At 40.8% G+C, this 17,429-nt stretch overlaps 1 protein-coding gene across 1 annotated transcript in view; it reads right to left on the reverse strand.

Moving 5' to 3' along the window:
* The window catches only part of LOC136838714 (uncharacterized), a 71,495-nt gene that overhangs the window by 51,220 nt on the left and 2,846 nt on the right, over positions 1–17,429 (reverse strand). Inside the window, exon 2 of the mRNA XM_067104138.1 lies at positions 4,754–4,915. Coding sequence (XP_066960239.1) covers positions 4,754–4,915 — 162 coding nt within the window. The remainder of the gene's footprint in view (positions 1–4,753; positions 4,916–17,429) is intronic.

The following is a 17,429-nucleotide window of genomic DNA, read 5'->3' on the forward strand; positions in this document are numbered from 1 at the left end:
ATTGTGGTAGCCAGCTTCTCCCTTAACAGATGCTCGATCTATCTACAATTCCTTGTATTGGTTCAAAAACAAATAAGCTAATATACACTCCATTCATCCACAATGGCTTAAGGAAATTCATTTTAACGAGTCAGGTTTTCCCGGAGTCAGATAGATAGAGTTCTTTCTTCTCTTCTTTCTTGTGTGCCTTCCATCTACATTCCCACCTGGTCCTGATCTTCATCCATGCCCATTCTCTTTGATTACCCACACAATCTTTTGGACTTCAAATATATTCTCCACTTAATGGACAACAAAGTTCAGCCTCTACAAACTGTAATAACTATAAACATGACATTTTTATAATTAAATAAAAGTTTTATATATACTTACAGAGTAATTACTTAGCTGAGAGTTTCTACTCGCATGGTAGCTTAAATTTTGAAATTCACGGTAGCGATACTTTTGTTTATGGAGGTGACTTGGCCCACCCACTTTTCCGAAGGTCCTCCATGCACCGTTCCTTCGTGGATGAACAACTCAGCCAAGAGCTTCAATTTGTCTATGCTTAAATGTCCATGCGAGGGGAGGAGGGCGGGCTCCGTCCATAATTACTGGGTAAGTACTTATAAAAAAAATGCCATTTTATTTTATTACAAAAGTATCATTTTTTTTATAAGTAACTTACCCAGTAATTACTTAGTTGAATACACTGACAGGTGGTGGGGATTCATGGACATCTTGTACCCCAAAACATTAAAAGGTTAATGAATTTGAGAACAGAAAACAGGTAAGCATTGATACAATGCTTGTTGTTTCCTTACCTGGTGAGAGAGCTGCTGCAGGTGGATACTGCCTCTGGTTGGCACTCATCTCAACCTTGTAGCGGCGTGGCGGTACAGCCAGGATCGCCTCTACTTAAAGGGGAACTTCGCAGCGGAGGAGTAATCCAAACGCTGACAAAGTATCAGTAGGAGCTTTGCAGCAAGGGAGTTTCTCAAAGGCCAACAAAGCAACGATATTTGCCCCTGCCCACGGCGCAATACCACAAACAAGAATAACCAGACAATGCTGTCACCTACATCACATCAAAAACAATATAACCACCACCCAACACAAAAAAACTGGTGGGCACTCCTGGTACATAGTACCATCCATTGGGTGGCTGAGCACGAACAGAGAGAAAGAAAAAGACTGACTTTCCTCAGGCAGTCCTCCACTCTTTTAGGGGATGGAAAAGCCCAAAAATTCTAAGCATCTATCATCATCCCCAAATAGAGAATTCTCTGAGAAGAAATCAGCTGGGATTTCTGCAGGTTCAACAATAAACCCAGGTCTTGTGTCAGTAATAGTTTCCGAAGGTCCTTCATGCACCGTTCCTTTGTGGATGAACAAAGCAGCCTGTCATCTAGATATAGCGATAAATTGATGCCCACTAAATAAAGCCATTTTGCCAGGGGAGCAAGAACTGTTGTAAACACTTGTGGGGCTATCGACAGGACAAAGCAGAGAGTTTGAAACTGAAACACCTGGTTCTCGAAAACAAACCTGAGGTACTTCCTTGAATCTCGATGAATGGGGATGTGGAAGTAAGCATCCTGGATGTTGAGAGACACCATCCAGCCTCCCTGACAGATGATGCCAGGGCAGATTGGGCTGTTTCCTTATGGAATTTTGTCTTTACTATGGAGAAATTCAAAGCACTCACGTTGAGGAGGGATGAGATGTCCTCTGAGAGGGCTGAATTGCTATCCGATCCTCGGAGTAGGCCGCAATGCGACGGGAATGCTCATTAATGGAGGTCTCTCTTTGAGGGGAATAAAGTATCCCTCCTTAAGAACTCTCACTACCCACTGTTCCACTCCTCTCGCACTCCACTTCTCCACAAAGAGATGGAGTCTGGCACCCACTAGAGCATGGAGGACAGATTTTTCACTTACAAGCAGCGGGCTTCAAAGAGGATTTCTTGATGGCTCACGAGTTGAAGCAAACTGTCGCTCACGGTCTTGATTGCGACCTGTCTGTTGCCTTAAAAGGGCTGCAGCTGAAGAGATGAGCTTGTCTTGGTGCTGAAAGTGGCCCACTCTCTGGGATGTCTTATACACTGAGTTAGTAGGTCCTGCGTTGACTTCTTGTGCAGGTGCAACGCAATTTCATTAACAGTATCCTGTGGAAACAGGTGGCATTTAACGAGAGGAGAGAAGAGAAGGGCTGACTTGTGTGACGTGGTCACGCCCTTAGGGGTAAAGGAAACCCAGAGTTCCCTCTTCTTGACAATATCCATGGCATAGAGGGAGGCCAACTCCTGGGAACCATCGCTAATGGCCTTATCGGCACAGGAGAGTACGCTGAGCCAGTCAGCAGAACAATCATCTGATAGTGAGGAAGTATCCTGAATCTTCCTCGCTAAAGCTCCCACAGCCCAACCTAGGAAGCTCAGGACTTCAAATAACTTAAAAATTTTCTTGAGCAAATGATCCATCTCCAGGGGGGAAAAAACATCACCTTAGCAGAGGAGAAAGTGGGCCTATGCACCAAATCGATGAGCCCGGAAAAGTCCCCTTGGGAGGAGGCAGCCATTCCCAAGGAAGGAGCTTCTCCCATGGCATAAGACCAATACCTTCTACATGAAAGCCGAGAAGGCAGAATACTAAAAGAGGGCTTGCCCTGCTGCATCTTGTCAGAAAGCCAATTTTCCACTTCACTTACCTCCTTCTTCGAAGATGACGATAGAAACACTTTCAGGAGTCTGGCTGAATCAGCTGGCTGATTAGACATCATGAAGGCTGAAGCCGGTGAAGTAGGAGCCGCTGGGGTGAAGAAATCAGGAAAGTTCACCAATAAATACTCAAGTAAGAATGCATGGGCTGAGGGGACAGAGTCCTGGCCTAGATTCTCTTCATCCAAAGAAACCAGAGACAAGAGGGGTATGTAGGGGCTTTGACTGATGCAGAAGATTCCTGAAGAAAACTCAAAATACTATCTAACTGTCACTGGACAGGCACTAGGGAAGGGTCCAGCTCTGCCAAGGTAGGAAGGTTCGTATAGGGAGACCCACTGGTAGGAGTCACAAGAGTTGGAGCTGGCGCGGGTGCTAGGAACAAGATGCCAGACTAACAGGAGCTGACATGGTGCGTCAGATGAAATCGGGCGCTCAACCGAAGATGGGCACTTGGGCACCAGAGAGCGCTCAGATACTTCCTGGCTCAGGTGCTAATGGGCACTCGGGCACTGCTGGGTGCTCGGCTGCTACTGGGTGCTCTGAAGAGGTCTGTGGGCGCTCGCAAGAGGAAGGGCACTTGGAAGACGATACAGAGCGCTTAACAGACAAGGATAAGGTCCTAGGAGCCAAATACTGGCACTCAGACGAAGAAAAACGCTCGGGACCGTCCCAAGTGCTACAAGATGGTCGAGGGCTACAGGAAGGTTCCCTGAATCTTTTGCTGGGTAGAGGGGAAGACTGGTCCCTGTACACCGCAATCCTCTTCAGGGGCTGGGACTCATCCAAGAAGCGCCATTAGCGCCCCTTACTAGGGCTGGAATCTCCAGAACTCAACGAGAGGCAATGCATGTCTGAGACGCCTTTCCAATAGCCGTCTTTTGTCGCAACCTGGGACATAACAGGCGCAACTGAGGGGGTGGCAACCCGTGGGCAGACCCCACCAACCTCCCTTGGGCCTCCAGTATGCCTCCCAGGTTTAGGGGAGTATGGCAGCGACCTCTGCCTAGGAAAGTCAGTGGGACAGGCAGCCACCTCCTCCACTATCACTTCACTGATACTTTTATCACTCATCTTAGCCATAAGGGAACACTGATGTCCCTAACTGGACCACTGTATTGGCAATGAGATCAATCTTTCGGTCAAACTTGGTCTCGAGGCTGGCGAAGCGATCAGGTTCGGAAGCTGGGAGGCCAGGAAGACGAGTAGGTGGTATTGGAGGTGGGCAGGAAACAGGAGAGACAAGATTAGCAGGAGGAGTGATAACAGGTACTTCTACATTGCCAGACTTTAGAGTCATACCCTGGCTAGCTGATGATTTAACCTCGGCTCTTGAAGCCGCTTTTCTCTTATGGTCTCTCACTAACTTACTAAAGTAAGAAGATATAGTCTTCCATTTTTTCTCATCCCATTCCCTACACTTTTCACAGGTCAATAAAACATACTTGTCCTCTACAGGTAGTGCAAAGGGTGCGAGAATCGTAGCATGCTTTCGTCAACCAAGTATTGCAGCCCTTGCTGCAATACCGCAAACTAGAAGTGCTAGTGTCAGACTTTGTCAACTAACGCTAGAAAAAGTCAAAATCGGTAAACTAACTAAGAGACTAATTATCCAATTAAAGGTTTCAGTGAAAACCTAACTAAATACATAAGCCGAAGGCTACTGCAGGCAATCTACTTCACCGTAAGGGAAGATCTCAACCAAATTAAAAAAAAAAAAGCTGCAATCTTAGAACTGTGTGTGTTCTTAAAACGGCAGAAACAAATTGAAGTGCTTGGCTGAGTTGTTCCTCTCTTATCCCGAGAGTGGGCAGGGGCTAGTCACCTACATAAACAAAAGTATCGCTACCACGAATTTCAAAATTTACGCTGCTGTGCGAGTAGAAACCCTTAGCTAAGTAATTACTGGGTTAGTTAGTTATATAAATTTTATAGTTGTGAAGAGTACTTTCAAATATATGTCAAAAATATCTAATTTACATAGAGACTTACTCTGGTTTTTCTCTAAAAATGCTTTAGTAATAACAATCAATAAAAGGAAAATTATCTACTTACATATTAGCTAAAGCTTTAATTCTATTAATGGAAGGCCTGGAACGATGTGCTGACCCTTGGGTTGACTGTGGTATCATTGAGCGGTGAAGCTGACGCAGAGATGATCTTAGTTCTGCCCAAACACCAACAATAACACTACCACCATCCTCTGAAGCCTCAGACCTGTAATAAAAAAATATAGTTTTAATTACAGTATTTAGGCTGCTGGCATTAAAAAAAAAAATTATTCTCACTCAACAGATAAAGAACAAATTCTGTATAATAAATAAACCTATGAAGTTACAGTAGCCTAATGCTTGGTTTATAAAAAGTTAAAAGTATTTAATCTTATTTCTTTGTGTTCTAATACAGTGTAATTACATTTTTATACAAAATAGTTATGTATTTTCTTTCCCATTTCATTGACAAATCTTTTTCCTTTCTTACATTTCTCACAAATTCTGGACACCAGTGTAAACAGATGAAAATCACAGAGGGTTAAAAGTTACAACATTCATCAATTCTAGCTAAATGACATATATATCCATACTCTAGCACTGGGCATAAAATATGAGTCACTATATTTTTATTTTTTATTTTATATGTTTACTCAATATTAATTTTATTTTATTTTTATTTCTATTTTATATTTTAATGTATATTTTCCTATTTACTGGTTATTTTTTTTATTTTATATATTTCTGTTTATTTTAATTAATTTTATTTTTTATATATACTTATTGAAATATTTGTTGATTATGATCAACTGGACATACCTTCAATGCATAGTGGTCTAGCTGCTGTAGGCAAGAATTTGTCCACTCTTTACACCAACTAAGTGTTGAGTAACATTCATCTAGTAATAAATACAAAACCTACTGAACATTTCAAGCAGGATGCTACTTTTTAAATACAATTTGTCCTTGGTTTCTGCAGTGTTTCGGTTGGGGGACTTGTTCCAAAGTCAAAAATCATGCCGATCCTTTTATAAATGCTGATTCTTTTATAAATGTATTATGCTGTACTACAAGGCACTTGCATAATTATCATAAATGCCCGTGTATAAGTCAACATTTAAAGGCTACAAATATTTCTCCAAAACCAAGCATCAACTTGTATGGTGAATATAAAATATGAACCCTTACCATTAAGGTGTAAACAAGTGAAAGTGTCTGACTAACATTCATGTATACCATTTACCATACCACTTACAGCCTGCCACAATTATTTCCTACTGAAATTCACGTCTGGTATACCTATTGAGTGTGTTTCTATTTCACAACAATTTAGTATAATTTCCACTTTTTATTTATGCAAATAACAAATGGCAAGTGCATCTTGGTTTGTGTTTGTTTATACTACTGTATGGCACAGCTGATAGGTTCATGCAAGTTTGTTTCAGCAGAGTTGGCATCAGATATTGCCATGCTATATTACCAATATTTTTGGTGTTATCTATTCAAGAGTAACAATGAATAAAACATGTGATGTTTCAGTAAAAATTACAAGGTCTTTGAGAACATGGTAGTATAATGGAAGTGGTCTGGGCTTATTTTTCTGCTGTGTAATACATCTTCACTGGGGTGGCCAATGATTGATACCAACAGGTAAGGTACATTAGTTTAATGGGCTAACCGTGGGCTAACCCTTGGTTATTCCAACGAAAAATCACAAATATCTTGTTTGCTCTGCATTTGCAGGGGAAGTGGGGCTACCTTAGTTTTGGGGGTTGTCATATCAGGCAAAGATGGGCCTAAACACGTATTACACCAACAAATTTTAGGGGTCAACTTATACACAAGATCAACTTAAATGCTAATAGATTCACAATTTCTTGAAAAACAATCTGAGTAATAAAAATCCACGATTATATAGTAAATATATTACTATGTAAAATTAACCAAAGTATTTAGGAACACCTGAGCGGTGTTCTCATCAGTGTTAACGTTAAAATGCAAAGTGAGGGTAGTTTTCTTATGAAATAGTTTTTTTAAAAATGGGGCAGGCCGAGAAGATATCAGCCCATCACGGAAGTGCTGGTTCAACTGGTGTTATGTTATACCAAATTCAACAAGCAGTTGCGCCAATCTCCTTGATTGAATTTGGTATAACATAACACCCGAACCAGCACTTCTGTGATGGGCTGTTATCTTCTCGCCCCGCCCCCATTTTTAAAAACTATTTCGTAAGAAAACTACCCTCACTTTGCATTTTAACGTTAACACTGATGAGGAACACCGTTCAGGTGTTTGAAAGTCTGGTTCATTTTACATAGTAATATATTTACTATATAATTGTGGATTTTTATTACTCACATCAACTTAAATGCTGGCATATATGGTAGGAATACAGTAAATTCTCTCAATCTCTTTTTAGTAGAGCATCCATAATACCTTCAATAACGAATATGCTACGCAAATATAATTTTTGTTATAGAGTACTGCTCAGATTAAAGAATGGCAAAAAAAATTTATGTACACATTCAGTACAGACACAACCATCATAACAGTAAACTGATCATCTAAAAACTAAACATTAATTTATGAACACTAATAACAAATTACACACATCTTCACTACTGAAGCAGCTACTGCAACCCTAACTGCATATGCAACAACTGAACAACTTTTTAACACTTACAAAGTGCTTTCAATTATACTGTATACAGTACTAATGACCTGAAAGAGAGAACTAAATACAGGAAAGACTATTTATGAATGGATAAAATATAAACTTTTCTTTCTCTCAAGACTGTGCAATAATAAAAAAAAATTAAGAAAGCCTGGTATTCACTCTTCTAAGACATTAATATAAATAATATCTCTCTCTCATACAAGGTTTAGTAGGAATACTGCTAGGCAATCAGGGGCATACAGAAAGCAAACTGGAAACTTTACAGCAATGCAGGAGATGGAAACAGTACATAAAGTGCTTAGACTAATGGTACACTGATTAATTTGGAAGGCAAAATTTGAAGCCAAAAATAGGACTGTACCTTGAGAAAAGAAGTTTTTGTTTTTACAGACAAACAGTAGAAAACCAACTAAAGAGTACAACCAGGACTTTAAAAATACAGATGGCAACATTACTGGTAGTGATGCCAACATGGTTGGCCAATTAAAAGAATAATTTCCTGTTTGCACATTGAGGAAGACACCTCAAAAATTCTTAATGCTGTATTTCTATTACATACAAAAGAAAATGACATTTTTATAATAAAATAAAGTTTTATATACTTACCAAATAATTACATAGCTATAGTTTCTACTTTACACGGCAGCTCAAATTTCGAAATTCGCGGTAGTGCTCTTTTGTTTTGGGTGTAGGTATGCTGCCCTGCCCACTATCGGGGAAGAATAGGTACAACATAGCTAAAGAGCTCAATTCGTTTATGCTCTATGTCCATGAAAGGGGGGTGGGGAGGGCGGGCTCCGATCATGTAATTATTTGGTAAGAATATCTAAAACTTTATTTTATTATAAAAATGTCAATTTATATAAGTAACTTACCAAATAATTACATAGCTGAATCCCACACTGAGTGGAGGTGGGATGAATGGACATATACTACCAAAAACCTACTCGATATGGAGGATAATTTGGAATAGCAAATTAACTAGCATCTTGAAATGCTTGTTGTAACCTTATATGGTGAGGGAGCAACGGCAGACGGGTACTGCCTCTGGTCGTAGCTCCTCTCGACCTGTAGCGGCGTGGCGGTAGAACCAAGGGACACCTTTACTTGAGTGGGTGCTTTGCAATGTAGGAGGTAAATCGCAGGTTGCCAAAGCTTATAATCCAAACATGGCCACATAATCAATATGTGGATATGCCCTTGCCCTGGGTGCAATACCATAGAACAACAAAGAACCAGATAAAATTAACTACACCCAAGAAGTGCAACTATCCTTATTCAAGGAGAGTGAATAGAGGAAAAAGAAGGTGTTCCTTCTATCCTTCATCCCCCAATAACATGCCAGCTGTGAAGAACGGACCTAAAATACTGCATTTTTCATGCGTTGTTTCAATATCCCGTAAGTAAAACATGGCAAACACTGTTGCTTGCAAAACTGAAGAGAGACAAGTTACGTCTGAAAGCCCAAGATGTCGCCACAGTTCTTATTTCATGAGCCTTTACTTTACACAAGGGCAGTAAATCATCTTGAACTCCCAAATGTGCTTCCGAAATGACAGATCTTAAAAAGAAGATAATACATCTTTGGACAAATGACGGTTGGGGTACTTAATAGAGCACCAAAGATTAGGGGCCGAACCTCTAAGGTTTTTGGTTTTTTCAAGGTATATTCTCAAGGCTCTTACTGGGCAGAGGACTTTCTCTTGATCGGATGGGTCTAGTATTTCTGACAGGCTTTTGATTGAAAAGGAGCAAGGCAAAGGGTTAGCCGGATCCTCATTCTTGGCCAAAAATTCCAAAATTAGTGAGTAAACAGCATTGCCTTATGAGAAACCTATCCTTTTATCGATGGCATGAAGCTCGCTGGCTCTCTTGGCTGTAGCCAGTAACATCAAGAATAAGGTCTTCTTCATCAGATTCCGAAGTGACAATGACTCCAAAGGTTTAAATGGTGGTCCTGACAGCCATTTGAGGGCCACGTCCAAATTCCAAGCTACTCCTGAGGGTTTTGCCTGCTTACTAGTATTCAGATGTTTAATGAAGTCGCTGATGTCTTGGTTTGAAGACAGGTCTATTCCTCTACAGGCAGTCCCCGGTTATCGGCAGGGTTCCGTTTCTGAGGGTGTGATGATAACCGAAAATCGGCGCTAACTGAAAATCGGCGATTTTCAGGGGTTATCGGCACTGAAAAGCGCCGATTTTCGGTTATCGGCGCCTCTGTTAGGTATGTATCGGCGCCGATAAGCGGAAATCAGCGATTTTCGGTGCCAAAAAATGCCGATTTTCATCACTAGACAAGCCCCATAAAACCGAATCGCTGTTAACCGAGCCCCCCGTTAACCGGGGACTGCCTGTATGTTTAAAAACTGAACTCAACATCGCTCTGTAACCCTTGATGGTAGATGTTGTAAATCCTTTCAATGTTCTCAGATGTAAAAGAAAACCTCTGATTTGGGCTTCAGATGTCTGAGAAGAGGAGATATTTCGCTCCCAGCACCACTTCCAAAAAATTGCCCACTTGGCTTGGTAGACTGCAGAAGAAGATTGTCGCCTGCACTTAGCAATAGCTTCTGCAGCCTTTCTTGAAAATCCTTTTGCTCTGACAAGCTCCCTGACAGTCTGGAGCCTGTCAGAGCGAGAGTGGATAAGCCTTGATGGAATCGGAGGAAGTGCGGCTGTTTGAGAAGATTTCTCTTCTAAGGAAGTAGCCTTAGGAAGTCTGTCAAAAGGCTCAGCAGATCGGGGAACCACTCTTTGTGTGGCCAAAAGGGAGCTACTAAGGTCATTGACACGTTGTTGTGTGCGCTGAACTTCTTTAATACTTCCCTCACCATGCTGAAGGGAGGGAAGGCGTAGAGGTTGAGGTTTGACCAGTCTTGCAGCATTGCATCTGTCGCCCATGCTTGCGGATCTGGAGCCAGCGAACAATACAGAGGAAGACGATGGTCCCTTGATGTTGCAAACAGGTCTATCGACGGCTTTCCCCACAGCTTCCACAGGTTGGTGCACACTGTGGATTGATTGTCCATTCCGTCGGTAGGACCTGTTTGCCACGACTCAATTTGTCTGCAAGGACATTCATCCTGCCCTGAATGAAGCAGGTCACTAATTGGGTCTCGTTGCTCCTTGCCCATAGAAGAAAATCTTTATCGCTTCATAGAGTGTAAAAGAATGAGTCCCTCCTTGATTCTTGATACAAGCCAGGGCGGTCATGCTGTCCGAATGGACCGCCACTGTCTTGTTGAAGCTTTGTGTTGCAAAGTGTTGCAGTGCTAGATGAATCGCTTTTAATTCCTTTCCGTTGATGTGGAGGTTTCTTTCTGCAGGCGACCATGTTCCTGAAACCTCAAAATCGTTGAGAAGGGCTCCACAACCCAGATCTGAAGCGTCTGAGTATAACGTTAGGTTGGGGTTCGCTGGAGCCAGAGACCTTCCTGTTGCAAATCTGTTCTCCGTTAGCCACCACTGAAGGTCCTCTTTTATCTGGGGAGTGATGTTGAAAATGAACGAGTCCGGGAACAACTTCCCTCTCCAATTTGCCTTTAGGTAAAATTGCAGTACTCTTGCATGTAGCCTGCCTAATGGGACAAACTTCTCTACAGAAGAAAGGGTTCCCAGAAGACTCATCCACTCGTTGGCTGAGCAGGAGGGGTGAGTTACGAAGTCCTGGACTTTTCTGCGACAATTTAGGATCCTTTGTTGGGATGGAAAAGCCCGAAAACTCAGAGAGTCTATCACTATCCCCAAATATAGAATAGACTGAGTCAGGACTAGCTGTGACTTCTTTAAGTTTATTAGAAGGCCTAATTCTTGAGCGAGACAAAGTTTTCTGTAGGTCCTCCGTGCACTGAGATCACGAGGGAGAGCGTAGGAGCCAGTCACCCAAGTACAGAGAGATGTTTATCCCCAAAAGATGTAGCCATTTTGCTAGGGGAGTGAGTACCGCGTAAGACATTGAGACGCTGCGGAGTCCGAAGCACAGAGCCCGAAACTGGAAGACTCTGTCCTGGAACATGAATCTCAGGTACCTGGAGTCCGGGTGAACTGGAACATGGAAGTAAGCATCTTGCATGTCGATCGTAACCTCCAGTCTCCCTGATGGATGGCCGACAATACCAAATGACTCATCTCTATTTTGAACTTCGTTGTTTGAACGAAGAGGTTCAGGGCACTGACGTCCAGGACAGGTCTCCATCCTCCCGGTGACCTGGGAACCACGAAGAGGCGGTTGTAAAACTCCCCCTTGTTCACATCCTTAACTAATTCCACGGTTTTCTTTTCTAGAAGGGCTGATACTTCCCGAGATAGGACCGAAAACCTCTGAGTCTACCGAGTAGGCTGTTAAGCTGATGGGAGAGGTTACTAAGGGAGGTTTCACCCTGAAAGGGATAGCATAGTCTTCTTTCAATACTTTCAGCACCCACGGCTCCACATTTTTCTTATTCCATTCTGTCCAGAAATGGGAGTCTTGCTCCCACTGGAACACGGAGGAAGACTCATTTTCGAGGTGCTGGCTTGTTAATGGGCTTCTTGGCTGGTCTGGAAGTTAGGAGGTTGGGGCTGTTGCTTGCAAGGGTGATGACATTCTGGTAGAAGTGTTGGAAGTAGTGGCTCGTGTGGGGAAATTAAGTCCTTCTGGTGGATTGAGTGAGGAGGTCCTGAGTCGACTTCTTCTGTAGCTCTACTGACACCCGCTTCAGGGTGTCCTGCGGGAACAGACTAATCTCGTCCAGGGGCCTCAATACTTTTGTGAAACGTCCCTTGCGCTTCTTTGATGTGGGAGAATCTGATTCACTTGAGGATAGGGCATGCACATCCATACGAACACCTTTCCAATGGCGTTCATCCGCAGCCTGGGATCAAACAACAGGCTCGGATAAGGCGACGACTGCTCATGGGCAAACCCCACAGACCTCCCCTGGACTGCCAGTTTGCTTCCTCACAGGTGAGCAAGGGGAGTTTAGCAGGGACCTTGGTCTAGGAGCATTGGTGGGACAAACAGCTGCCACCTCCACTGACACTTCACTCGACACTACACTATTAAACTTGTCCATTAGGACCTTCACAAAATTCCCAATCTGGGAAACATTATTAACAAGTAAATTAAATTTTTTATCTACCCGTTCCTAAGCTGGCAATGGCATTGGGTTCAGCAAAATGAAAGCTAGGTAATGGAGTGACAGGAAAAGCTGGAGGACTGGAAATGGGAGAGAACTGTCCCAGGTGTCAAAGGGATAGGCATAACATTAATAACAACCCCTGTACTAGTGGACGCCTTAGCTTCGGCCCTAGCTGTAGCTTTTCTAATTCGGTCGCGCTGCAGTTTGTCCAAGTGTGTTTGTAAAGTCTTCCATTTCCCCCTATCCCAGTCCTTACATTCATCACAATTCAAATCTGGAGAACAAATTTGTTCCCTACAAGTACTACAAATGGTGAGTCACATTTTGCAAAAGTGTCTAGTTTTGCAGCCTTTGCTGCAATACCTAATGCTGGATAAACTAGAGTCAGACATAATGGTCAAAACAAGTCACAACTGAAGATATAAATCCAAATTCTGGCTAAGCTAAATAGCTGTGCTACCAAAAGTAAAGAGTACTTCACCAAAGATGATCTCTGACCATCCAGCAAAAAAGAATCAAGAGATGCTAATAACTGGTGTTCAGCCATTAACCGGCAGAAATGAATTGAGCTCTTTAGCTACACTGTACCTATTCTTCCCCGATAGTGGGCGGGGCAGCATACCTACACCCAAAATAAAAGAGCGCTACTGCGAATTTCAAATTTTGAGCTGCCACATAAAGTAGAAACTATCACTATGTAATTATTTGGTAAGTTTCTTATATAAAAAAAAACCCGTTACAGAAAATGTACAACAAAGGAAATGGTAAAAGTGAACATACGAAATCTAAACCCAAGCAAGTCCCAAGGTCCACATGGATTCTAACCTAGGGTGATCAACGCAGCAGAAACAGCTGCTCCTTACCTCTTAGAACATTTACAAAATATTCTTGGAGCCAAGAAATATAATGAATGACTGAAAGCTGCAAAATATTACACCAACAGTCAAGATGGCTTCTAGAGATGAACAGAAAACTACAGGCCATTTAAGTACCATGAAGATTGTATTATGAGATCATGTTTAACCTATATTTTGAATTTCTTCTATGACATGTTTAGTACATATAATGCAAGTAAAGCAATGACATTCAAATGAGACTTGAACTTCATATCTCAAGCAGGATCAGAACTTGTGTCTCCCAAGTTGTAACCTGAGCTTCTTTGCATTGTTGACATGTCATCACCACTTCATGTGCCTACTTTCTATCTGCCTCAAACCATAGAAGGCTCTCTTGTATGTTGGTATCCATGATATTTGAATCACTTTTTTCACATGATGTATATAAATGTTATGCTAAATCACCTTTCAAGCAGGATTTGTACTCTTTCTATTGTGTATGCAAGTCAGTAACACTTACATGCCTACCTGCTGTTTGCCTCAAATATACTGTACTTATGTAGAAAGCACTCAAAATTTATGAACTTTAATCATGTTCTTGACATATATGACTTCTACAACTGTAATTACATGAAATTCTGCCCTCAAGCAGGATTTGAACTCATGTCCTCTAAGTTGCAAGCACACACATTTACTAACCTCATTATGTGAGAAAACTTTTTCCTCCTGAGATTAAAAACTGTAGAGCAACAACTACACTTTATCTGGATTTCCAGAAGGAATTTGACAAGGTATCAGATCAAAGATTAACAGTAAAAGAAATACCTAATTAAAAAGAAATTTGTATTTTTCCTAACATATGAACCTATGCTTTTGTTATCAAAGGATCACAGTTTTCTCAGCAAAATATCACATGTGGTGTGCCTTTGGATTCAGTGCTTAGTCCTTTGCTCTTCATTATCTACAGAAACAAGAGACTTTGGGCTGACAAGCAAAATGAGTAAGTTTGCATGACACAAAAATGGACACAAGTGCTAATAATAAAAGTTGCAAGAAGACCAGGTAAACAATAAAACTGTCATTAAAATTTGATAAATGCAAGGTAATGTGCATAATTTATAAAACAAGAATGCCTAAGTATTACCTATTTGGCATGAGAGAGCTTTTAATCATAAGAGGACTCTAGGAATTAATATCACTAGTAGCTTGCAATTTTCTATACATATATTGAAAAGAATGCCTAAAAAATACTGACAAACATCAAAAATCAATTTACAATAAGGAACAACCATATACAATGAACTCATTAGACCTCACTTTTAGTATGCTGTCCAAAGACATTATTCCAGAGGAAGGACATAGAAAATTAGAAGTGGAACAGGCAAAAGCAATCTAACTAATACTATCAACCTGACACCTTGGATATCAGATGCAGCTAGAATGTTTTCTCTATAGAAAAACACTGATTAAGAAGTCAATAAAAGAAACAGCATTCAAGATATTCAAAGGTTTAAATAACACATTACTACAGGAATCTATTGACCCTAACCAGAAATCAAACTAGATCCAATGGATGGAAACTGCATTGAAAAATATTTAACACTGGTAACTATGGGAACTTCTTCACATATAACAAACTACCTGGTGATGATAAGAAAAGTACTGTACCACTACCTACCTGTTCAAGAATTGATTAGATCAAGTGATCAATAAAAGTGATTTATTCACTGTTATTTGTAAAGAGTATTTATTTTTCTTAAATTTGCCTTCTATGAAGAAATATTGAACCAGAAAAATTACCAAAAAAACTATCTGACCAGTTCTTGAGAAATCTATCAACAACAAATGCACTTCCAACTCACAAACAAGAAGTAAGATGAAAGCCAAGCTGAAAATTAATAAAAAAAAAATAGGAGTTCCAAGTCTGAAAACCTCTGTAGATCGCCAACCAGTGCCAAAGAATCCAAATCTCCTGTCATTTTCATTACTTGTATTTAAAACACAAATTTCTTACCACTACTGTATATAATTACACTCTATCAACATGTACAAATCTACTCTTACTGCTGTTTAATCTTAAATTATCTTTAACCATTTGCATCTACTTTCCCATAATACACGTATTACTGGTAAACTGCTAGTATTATTGACTGATATTTCTATCACTTCAAATGCAACTGTTTACAATCTTTCCATCAAAATAAATGCAACCTATACTTTCAGCTATATATGTATTCCAATATGCATATAAGATGCAGACCAAATGCCGGTCATGCAGAATTGCACAACATGAGTTCTCAAAAGCATCACTCTTTTGGCCAATGAGCCCAACTGTTATGCAGAACATGTACCACGGAAATTTCCCCAATATACAAAATTCTCAAGGTCAACAGGATTGGGAATGACAACCCCCCAAAATTCCCATAAATGAGACAAGAGCACTAACCCCTACGTTAGAGAAGTTCCCAGAACAGAAGAATCAGAAAGAGGCACTTCAATTAACAACTGACACTTTTGTCATCCATTCTCGCAAGCAATCCTTCAATGAAGCCATTACCCATATTTCCATCCACACAGCATCTACCACCACAACATCCTCCAAAACTCCCTCACTCTCCCTTCCTCCCCCTGAATCAAAAAAAGCTTCTCTTCTCTCACCACCAATGTCCTACCTCAAACATTAGCTCTCAACCCACTGTACACCCATCTGCTGACACAACCCAAATTTAATAACCCCACCCTCAACCCCCTTACCTAATCCCACTTCCATTTCTCCCATCTGGCCATAGTTAGGAAACAAGAGAGGCTAGATCAGTCTTTCTTGTGGTTTCAATAATAATGATATAATCATCATTATTATAGTCATTATATATATAGCCTATATATATAGGTTACTCTATAGAGAATATTTCTGGTATGAATCATCAAAGCAAAAATTGGTGAAACGTCCTACATACCACCCAGCTCTGTGCCCAAAATTAATGAGATTTGGTATCATGGCTGCACACAGGGATGCTCTAAAGATAATCATTGTGATATATACCATCCAACACACCACTGAAAATGCATACCTGTGGCGGAATATCAACAAATGTTAATATATCCGTCATAAAGGACACAAATCCTTAATTGCTCTTTGGTTTTCTCATTCAGACAACATCCATCCATGCACATACAGTAGGATGACTCCATATATGAAAAGCAAGGTTTGTGTCCCCATACGAACAACTGAAGTCAGTTGTGTCCCCATACAAAACATCTGAAATCTTTTTTATCGATACCTTCACCAAAATAGTTGACTAGCCTAACTAAAGGCGTGTGAGGGAGTGGGGAACCCACCCACTCACTCTGTCCAGAGTATCAATTTTTCCTTCCAACAGGGACAAATGTGGGGTTGGTACTATGTTTAAAATAAAAGCAATATCTAGATAGGTCAGTATGTTCTGTGGGTAGAACTGGCTGAATGTGCCTACTGCCAAAAATCAAGAATTCCTTCAAGCAAGCATCCCCTACTGGAATTTATGACTTCAGTGACTGAATATGATACAACAACTTGATTATTATTTTTTAGCAAAACATATACCAATAACCCATCTCCAGGGGCCCCAACATTACATAAAAAAAAATTTCAAAAATACACAGAAAAATAGTCTGTCTATCTGTAAAGGTGACAAAACTGAGAGAACAGTATTAACAGCCTATGGGAAAATAAAAACGTCTGAAGTCAGAGTAAGTTTACATCAAGAATTGGCATTCAGCCCATTTCTTTTTGCAATGATTAGGCCTATGGATGTACTGAGTGAAGGGATTAGGAACAAAAATCTATGGGAATTATTATACAGTATGCAGATAATACAGTCACTGTGACAGAGACTGAAGCACTGCAAACAAGGGTAAGAGAGTGGTAGTAATCTCTTGAATAGGGTGACAAGAAGGTACAGTACATGTGGATAAAATTGAGGTTATGGTGTCCTCCACGAAGGGGAGGGGAAACATTTGTACAAAACAGAAGGGACATATATTTAAAACCTATCGAGAATTTCAAATACTTAGGACCTACTTTAAGCCAGCAGGAAGGGTTCAAAGCTGAGGCTGAAAGTAGGATAA

The sequence above is a fragment of the Macrobrachium rosenbergii genome, chromosome 5 (genome assembly GCF_040412425.1).
Source record: "Macrobrachium rosenbergii isolate ZJJX-2024 chromosome 5, ASM4041242v1, whole genome shotgun sequence".
Classification (NCBI taxonomy): domain Eukaryota; kingdom Metazoa; phylum Arthropoda; class Malacostraca; order Decapoda; family Palaemonidae; genus Macrobrachium; species Macrobrachium rosenbergii.